The sequence below is a fragment of the Aegilops tauschii genome, chromosome 3, assembly GCF_002575655.3.
Source record: "Aegilops tauschii subsp. strangulata cultivar AL8/78 chromosome 3, Aet v6.0, whole genome shotgun sequence".
NCBI classification, from domain to species: domain Eukaryota; kingdom Viridiplantae; phylum Streptophyta; class Magnoliopsida; order Poales; family Poaceae; genus Aegilops; species Aegilops tauschii.
Window position 1 is genome coordinate 440931208 of NC_053037.3, and position 9206 is coordinate 440940413.

The 9206-nt window shown below is 50.3% G+C and overlaps 2 protein-coding genes across 2 annotated transcripts; one reads left to right on the top strand and one right to left on the bottom strand.

The window, feature by feature from the left end:
- Positions 1-3043: 3043 nt before the first annotated feature.
- Positions 3044-4058, bottom strand: LOC109776871 (uncharacterized). The gene has a single exon (XM_020335537.3). It carries the CDS (start codon positions 4056-4058, stop codon positions 3345-3347), a length of 714 nt encoding a protein of 237 aa, XP_020191126.1. The 3' UTR covers positions 3044-3344.
- Positions 4059-4236: 178 nt separating this feature from the next.
- On the top strand, positions 4237-5934 carry LOC109776872 (uncharacterized). The gene has a single exon (XM_020335539.4). The coding sequence runs from the start codon at positions 4295-4297 to the stop codon at positions 5726-5728; it is 1434 nt and encodes a 477-aa protein (XP_020191128.1). The 5' UTR covers positions 4237-4294; the 3' UTR covers positions 5729-5934.
- Positions 5935-9206: the final 3272 nt, after the last annotated feature.

Consider the following 9206-nt stretch of genomic DNA (forward strand, 5'->3'; position numbering starts at 1 on the left):
AATCTAGACACCATCATGGAGGGGTTCATCATCCTCATTGGTGCCTCTCCGATGATGTGTGAGTAGTTCATTGTAGACCTATGGGTCCGTAGTTAGTAGCTAGATGGCTTCCTCTCTCTCATTTGATTCTCAATGCAATGGTCTCTTGGAGATCTATTTGATGTAACTCTTTTTGTGGTGTGTTTGTTGGGATCCGATGAACTTTGAGTTTATGATCAGATATATGTTTTTATCCATGAAAGTTATTTGAGTCTTTTGATCTCTTATATGCATGATTACTTATAGCCTCGTATTTCTTCTTTTAATCTTTGGTTTAGTTAGGTCGACTAGATCGATTTTTTTGCCATGGGAAGAGGTGCTTTGTGATGGGTTCGATCTTACGGTGCTTGATCCCAGTGACAGAAGGGGAACCGACACGTATGTATCGCTGCCATTAAGGTTAACAACATGGGGTCTATTTCTACATAAATATATCTTGTCTACATCATGTCATCGTTCTTATTGCATTACTCCGTTTCTCCATGAACTTAATACACTAGATGCATGCTGGATAGCGGTCGATGTATGGAGTAATAGTAGTAGATGCAGGCAGGAGTCGGTCTACTAATCTTGGACGTGATGCCTATATAATGATCATTGCCTGGATATCGTCATGATTATTCGAAGTTCTATCAATTGCCCAACAGTAATTTGTTTACCCATCGTATGCTATTTTTCTCGAGAGAAGCCACTAGTGAAATCTACGGCCCTCTTATTTATTATATTTGCCTTCGAGATCTATTTTTATTTGCTTTTATTTTCCGATTTATTAATCCAAAATCACAAAAATACCTTGCTGCAATTTTTATTTATTTATTCCATCTCGTGTTCCCGCGAGATCTATTTATCCGATCTACTACAATTTTACCTATCCTTTTACCCGTGAGGGATTGACAACCCCTCTCTTACGTCGGGTTGCAAGTATTTGTTCTTTGTGTGCAGGAGCTGTTTACGTGGTGTTGCGTAGTTCTCCTACTGGTTCGATAACCTTGGTCTCATCACCGAGGGAAATACCTACAGTTGTTGTGCTCCATCATCTCTTCCTCTTTGGGGAAATACCGACGTAGTTCAAGCGACATCACCGCACACGGCTAACAATTGATCCGGGGTGTGCTAGGCGCCCCCTCCCACATATATAAGTGGGAGGGGGAGGGGAGGCAGCTTGGCGCACCACATAGGTGGCCGGCCGGCCCTAGGGCTCCTGCCCTGGTCGCCCCCTGCCATGTATTCCCAAGGGGGAAGGAAAGAAGGGGGGAGGGAAGGAAGTGGGAATCCTAATCCACACTTTCCTTTCCCTCCCCCCTTTCCTTCTCCTCCTTAGGCTGGCCTGCTATGGGGGGCGCACCAGCCCCTTGTGGCTGGTGCGTTTCCTCTCTTGGCCCATAAGGCCCATATCTTTGTCGGGGGTGCCCGAAACTCCTTTCCGGTGACCCGATAAGTACCCGGTGCCCTCTGAAACACTTCCGGTGTCCGAACACTATCGTCCTATATATCAATCTTCACCTCTCGACCATTTTGAGACTCCTCTTCATGTCCGTGATCTCATCCGGGACTCCGAACAACATTCGGTCACTAAATCACATAACTCATATAATACTATATCGTCAACGAACGTTAATTAAGTGTGCAGACCCTACGGGTTCGAGAACTATGTAGACATGACCGAGACACCTCTCCGGTCAATAACCAATAGTGGAACCTGGATGCCCATATTGGCTCCTACATATTCTACAAAGATCTTTATCGGTTGAACCGTTATGACAACATACGTAACTCCCTTTGTCCATCGGTATGTTACTTGCCCGAGATTCGATCGTCGGTATCTTCATACCTAGTTCAATCTCGTTACCGGCAAGTCTCTTTACTCATTCCATAATACATCACCTCGTGACTAACTCCTTAGTCGTTTGCTTGCAAGCTTATGATGTGTATTACCGAGAGGGCCCAGAGATACCTCTTCGATACTCGGAGTGACAAATCCTAATCTCGATCTATGCCAACTCAACAAACACCTTCGGAAATACCTGTAGAGCATCTTTATGATCACCCAGTTACGTTGTGACGTTTGATAGCACACAAGGTATTCCTCCGGTATCCGGGAGTTGCATAATCTCATAGTTGAAGGAACATGTATTTGACACGAAGAAAGCAATAGCATTAAAACTGAACGATCATTATGCTAACCTAACGGATGGGTCTTGTCCATCACATCATTCTCCTAATGATGTGATCCCATAATCAAATGACAACACATGTCCATGGTTAGGAAACCTTAACCATCTTTGATCAACGAGCTAGTCTAGTAGAGGCTTACTAGGGACACGGTGTTTGTTTATGTATTCAAACATGTATTTAAGTTTCTGATCAATACAATTCTAGCATGAATAATAAACCTTTATCATGAATAAAGAAATATAAAATAACAACTTTATTATTGCCTCCAGGGCATATTTCCTTCAGTTTGTAGGTGCCAACGCTCTAGCAGCGAAAGGTGATGGTACGATGACCGCAACTCGTGAGGCTATTGCTGCAGTCTCGTACCTTGAGATTATTTATTCTATTTGCAGTTCGCCCTCTTTTGTAACGAACAGAACTTTAAAAACATTCTAATTGTAATATTTAGCACTTTATGATATTTGTAAATCACTTTGGTGCTCGTATTTGACCAGTTGTTGTACGAAAGAACAAAGTGTAAACAATTCATAAAAAAAATCTGTCTAAGGGTAGCACAAACATTTTAGCACACAACTTAGGGCCACAATCTCAAACTGCAATCTTAGAAAAGAACTGGACGACAGATTCTTGCAGAATTTCCTAGAATCTTGTTGATTCTGCAGAATCATGCGCAAAAAGAACATGCCCCCTCACCTGCCTCGTTTATGGAGTTAGGTGGTTACTACGTGTATTTACAAAATGCATGTAACATCTTTCGTTTACACCGTAAATTGGTAACAGACAGAAATATTCAAAACAAACACCTCCTTAATTTTATGAGGCACGTCCCTCGCCTTTTCATGTCTCTCTATTCCACATAGGCGAAATTGCCATAAGCGGTCTATAAGCGTACATCCAATACAAAAGGGCTGAGTATGTAGTTTCATTTTTTGTTCATTCGCCCATATCAACATAGCATTGCAGTACATACCAAGCACGTGTCCATATGTAGTTTCATTTTTTGTTCATTCGCCGTACTTACACGTCCACTACTGAATACTCAAGCATCGCAACTAAAAGTTCATCAAGCAACCCTATATGCATGCTCTTTGATATTGAACCTATAAATTGTCCAAAAGAAACAAATGGAATCAATGGCGCTTCGCGTTGGTGCTGAGGATTACTATGCTGGCCACAGACCCATCCAAGGTAGCATTCCTCACATCGACGAGGCGTGAATTTCTGAAAAGGGAGGCGACGACGGAGAGGTTGACGTGCCGGTCGACGGCAATCGCGATCGCGCCACCACGGCGGACGGTGCGCTCGATCTCAGACGCGAACCTGGACGGGAAGAGCGCGCCGGTGAACGCCGCCGGGTCGTTGGAGATCACGAGGTCGAAGGCGTCATCGAAGAACGGGAGGTTGTGCGGGTCCGCACGGCGCACGAGGGGAGGGAAGTCAACGAGATCAACGCCGGTGACGTCCCCCACGCCGGCCCCGCGGAGCGCGTCGACCGCTTGCCCCACGCCGGCGGCGAGGCAGAGAACGCGGGAGGAGCCGCGGAGGAGGCGCAGCCGACGGAGCGGATCGATGACCGAAGCGGAGAGGGCCGCGTTGTGCCGCCGCCAGCGCGGGGAGGACCGGAGCTTGGCCAGGCGGATGTCGGGGTCGACCACGCGGCGGGATGCGGCGTCGCAGGAGGTGCGGGGCAAGGGCGCCATCGACAGCGAGAGGGAGGAATGGGCGAGCGAGCCGCCGGAGCAGGAGGTGGACGGGTGGCGGAACAGGTGCAGCAGGGCGGCGGTGGCCACGGCCGCCAGGGCGATCGCCACGCGGTTCAGCAGCCGCCGGACGTGCCTGTCCATTGCCGGCGCGGGTCGGTGGACCCAGCGCCACCTCCGGGTAATGGACCGGCCTGTGTATTCGAGGTTTTTTCTTTGTGGTTCGGCTGGGCTGGGCTGGGCTGGGAAACGGTCAGACGGGCCAACATTTTGATGGCCTAATTAAGAAGCACAGCATCGAAATGAGCCGGCAAAACCCTCCTTCGCCCATTCATTCCCCACTCCTCTCGCCCCAAACCCCCACCGTCCGCCGCCTTCCCATGGCCACCACCGCCGCGGCGGCCGCCGCCGCCACTGCCACCGCCTCCACCCGGGCGAACAGCCTCTCCCGCATCTTCTCCTCCTCCTCGCCAACGGTAAAACCACCCAAGCACAATCCCAACACCAAGAGCACGCCGAAGCCGAAGCCGACGCCGAAACCGCCCGCCGCCGACGCTGGCTCCATCGCGGACGAGAAGCCCCCGAAGCCCCTCGGCGCACGGCCCGCCGCCAAAGGTGATTCCGACGGGAAGCACAAGCTCCCGAAGCCCCTTGGCCTTCTCGTCAAGGCCCTCATCCGGCAGCGCGACCCTGACAAGCTGATCTCCGGGTTCATCCAAGCGTCAACCGTGTCGTCGCGCTTCCGCGACCGGTACCGCGTGTTCGAGGTAGCGGTGAGCCGCCTCGCTTCCCTCGGCCGCCAAGACGGCATCGAGGCCATCATCGAAGCGCAGTTGCCCTTCCTCGAGGCCTCAGCCGAGGGATTCGCCACGCGCCTCATCCGCCTCTACGGCCGTGCCTCCATGCCATCCCACGCGGCCGCAACCTTCCATAAGCTTCCCGCGCAGCATAAATCCAACATGACATTCAACTCCCTTCTTTCCTGTTACGCCGATGCCGGAGATTTTGACGGGCTCACTACTGCATTCCAGGAGATCCCAGCCACTTACCCCTCGATTGTTCCCACAGTGTACTCTTACAATGTACTCATCCACGCATTGTGCCAGAAGCCAGACATCTCAGCTGCTCTTGAGACTGTCCTTCTCATGGAGAAGCGCGGTGTTTCACCTGACATTATTACTTTCAACACGCTGTTGAATGGGTTTTGCAACAATGTCGGCGTGGATGAAGCAGAGACAGTATGGGAGATGATCAAGGAGAGGAATTTGGAGCCCGACGCCAAATGCTACAATGCCAAGCTGCGGGGTTTGGTTGCAGAAGGGAGGATTGATGATGCAGCTGCCGTGCTTGAGGGATTGGAGAAGGATGGGCCAAAACCTGATACAGTATCCTACAATGAGTTGATTCGAGGATATTGCAAAGCGGGGAAGTTACAGGAGGCCAAGAAGCTGTATGATGATTTGGTAAAAAATGAGTGTGCCCCAAATAAGGGAACATATGAGACTCTCCTGCCACACCTTCTGCAGGCTGGAGAGCTGGATTGTGCACTGACGTACTGTTATAAAATCTTTAGTCATAAAAGGAACCTCAGAGTGGAGTGTGGTGTGCTGCAGGATGTAGTGAATGCATTGGTAGATGTATGGAGGGTGGAGGAGGCTGCCAAGATTGTTGTGCTCGGGCGGAAGAAGTACTACCCCCGAAAGGGTTTGAGGATGCCTGATAGTGCAAAAGACAGTCAATTAAGAGCTGAAACTAATGACGAAGAAGCAATATCAGAAGAAGAGTGTGAAGTGGAACACGAGACTGAAAAATAAAATTCATAGGTCAGGCTTTTACTGATGCATGCCAAATTTCACCATGGCCTGTTTTACTCTGTTGGCATGATAGAACAAAAAGTGCAAGTTAAAGTAGTGGTTAAACTAGTTTAATAAGGTATTGGTTAAGCTTGCCCTGTGCTGTGCTGCTTATTGAACATCTTTCTATTCGTTTTAGAAGAGATCCACAGAAGTCTTATTTCTTATCTGCAATGACTTGCTTGTGCTGATTTTCCTCATTGCATCAATTTCTTTTTATGGATCTAATATTAGTGTCTGGAAACATCCTCCAGAAGTTGTGTACTTTATGGATACATTTATTTTCTAGACATTGATGATTCAACTGTTACGTCTGCAATGAAGGTAAACACATGCCTCCCACTTTTTTTGATTCTTATTGTTTATTTTAGTATTCCTGTTTGAAGCATGGACAATGCAAATGTTATGACATACATGAAGTTAAAAGGCCTTTGATCAATGATCAGCTTCGATAGTAGGTTGTCAGGTTACTAGTTAGCCAAACTAGAGGTGAATAGTTGTAGGCTTGTAGCTCCATTCCAAAATGGATTCGTTGCATCGTCAAGTACTCCCCTCCGATCCATATTAGTTGTCGCTGAAATGGATGTATCTAGACGTATTTCAGTGCTAGATACATCTGTTCGAGCGACAACTATGATTAATCAGAAGGAGTACTATTTTCATTTGCTGTAGTGAGCTTTGTCTTTCTCCTTTTTTGAAATGATCTTCATATTTGATCATATATAACGGGTTAGTAGAGTTGTAAACCAAACAAGGAAGAACTGTATGAATTAGAATAGTAGGTGAACTAGTGATTTCTCACAATTCAGATTCTTGCTTCCTAAGAAGATGGTAGGAGCGGACCTCCTTTAATTACGAGGTAGTAGAGTTGTAAACCAAACAAGGAAGAACTGTATGAATTAGGATAGTAGGTGAACTAGTGGTTTCTCACAGTTTAGATTCTTTTTCGAAACGGAGGCAAAAGATTTGCCTCATCGATTAATTAAGAAGAGAATTGCCCAGTTAATTTTTGGAAAACCGGGCGAAAACCGATACAAACAACCCAAAGGCGTACTACTCACACAACAGGAAACACCGTGACCACACATATGGCCCTCCCAATGCACCACAACCAGAACCCTCGACACTTGTAGTACAACACAACGGAGCTTCACACAAGAACACCGACCACGATAAAAACGAAGTCTCCTCCATCATGAAATCGCGGGTGCCTTCGCAATGACACCACCCTTCCTGCTTTTGTTTCTCTTTGCTTTCTCCCTAGTGGGTTTCTTCTTGACGGGGCAACCACTTGTGTTGCCATATCCAGGCTGATCAGCCACCCATTTGTCAAGAAAGTCATAGAACTCATTGTACTTCTTGATGTAGTTGTCATCAACAAAGGGGCTCCCACTAGGGGCAGGCACCAACAAACTGGTCGCATCAACATCACCAACCCGAGGAACCCCCAACACAACATCCTCCACCACAGGAACCATCGACACACTGGACTTCGGCGCCTCCAGTTGCCCACATGACAGAGGCAAAACATGCCCCTCACACAAGGTCATCGACGAGTCCACTTCCAACCGCTCCAAGGACAGAGGCGAAGCAGGGCTCAAACATATATCCCGAAGCTCAGGCATAAGCTGTAACACCTGAGCCGCAAGCACGGCGATGGACTCGCCCACAGCAGCAGGCACAACGGACGAAGCAGACATCAACGATGAATTGTCCCGAACACGAGGGGAGAAAAAACCATAGGGCTCTGCCCCTCCGTCCTCCGTGGAGCCAACATGAAGCAGTGGAGTCTGCGTGGCCAGAAACGTAGCCGACACAAAGGAGAGCCTGCTCAACGCAGCCTCCGCCCGCTCCAGGAAGCTCTCGATTCGTGTCTGCCAGCCTTGAAGCAACTCGGTCTGATCAGCCAGAGCGGTCCGAAGCACCGCAATGGATGGGGATGCCGGACTAGCGGAATCAGAAACCACAGACACCCAAGATCCACGGCGAAGCGCAATGGAAGGGGGTGTGGATTTTAATTGGGCCTCTCTTGGAGTAGGAGGTTGACAATGTTGGGTGCTGAGACGAGAGACAGGCGGGACGGCAAGACATGCCAGCGAGCTGAGAGGACGCCATGGGTTGCGGCAGTCACGAGCACGATGGCCATTCTCCAAGTAACGAGAGCATCTGAAGGGATCTCTGCAAACAGCCGCACGGTGTCCAGGGATGAGGCACCTGCAGCATCGACCGCGGAGCCAGGCGGGGATAGGCCGGGGAGCCAAAACCAAGGCCGCCGATGCCGAACAACGGCGGGCCCCCACCTTCACCCATCCTTGATCTGAAGACGCGTTAGGAGCAGCAGCGACAACAGCAACGGCAGCCGGATCGCTCACCCACTGGAGCATCTGGCAGCCAACGGCGTCAGCGGGGCGAGCTCGTCGTCGGGAAGCCCATGACACGGCCAACGGCGGCTGCAAGGTCAGCAGAACGGCATTGGGGCCAACAAAGGGAGCTCCACGAAGACCATCGTCTTCGGCAGCAGCGACGGGCGGCGTGGCAGGCGTCGGAGTCGCCAGGCACAGATCGGAGCTGGCCCGCGTCTTGGTTGTGGAGGGCCGCAGCGGTTGCAGGCGCCCCCGCATGGCCGGGCCGGCCTTGCGGAAGGCAAGGAAAGTCGCAGCGGCGCCATCCACAGAGGGTAGCGGCAGACGGGCTGAGGCGGCCTCCGTCGTCGTAGCAGTGGTGGTGCTGTTAGAAGGAGTCAGAGAGGCCGGGGCGGCCTCCGTCGTAGCTGCGGTGACGCCGGCAGGAGGCGCCAGAGAGGCCGGAACGGCCGCCGTCGTCGAAGCAGGAGGATACCGGTAGGAGGTGCCCGAGAGGTCGTGGCAGCGGCCGCCGACGCCGGAGCTTGGGGAGCCATGGCGAGCGAATGAACGGAGAGGCATACTGGAGGAGAGGAGAGAGCACGCCACGGGGGTGCCGGATCTGGGCTCGCCGGACACGGAGCAGACCGGAGCGAGGAGATCAAGGCGGCGGCGGCCGCGCGGGCACGCGCACGAGGGCAGGCGCCATTTTCGTCGCTAGAGCGGGCGGTACTTAAGCAGCAAATCACAGTTGAGATTCTTGCTTCATAAGCAGATGGTAGGAGCCGGCCTCCTTTAATTGTAATGAAATTGACTTCAGTTTGACACCGCTAGGCTTTGAGACTATGCTCAAAATTCTTCCGAGAGTTCAAACTATGAAATTAAGTATGTAAGTCAACTAAACAATTGTTTTGTGGTTATATCAAAATACACCAGTGCTGTTAAATGTTAGGACTAGAATCATGTAGTATGAAGTAAGTATTACATGTACAACTCCGCCAATGTTACTCTCTGTGCATTTCTTTTAGAGGTAGTGAGCCACCCCAGGTTTAAGCCTTGGTGGGTTGACTGGTGGATGCTGCGCCTTATTGACCGAC

Excerpts from the sequence above, each read along its gene's own strand:
- LOC109776871 (XM_020335537.3), bottom strand. The coding sequence starts at position 4,058 with ATGGACAGGCACGTCCGGCGGCTGCTGAACCGCGTGGCGATCGCCCTG.
- LOC109776872 (XM_020335539.4), top strand. The coding sequence starts at position 4,295 with ATGGCCACCACCGCCGCGGCGGCCGCCGCCGCCACTGCCACCGCCTCC.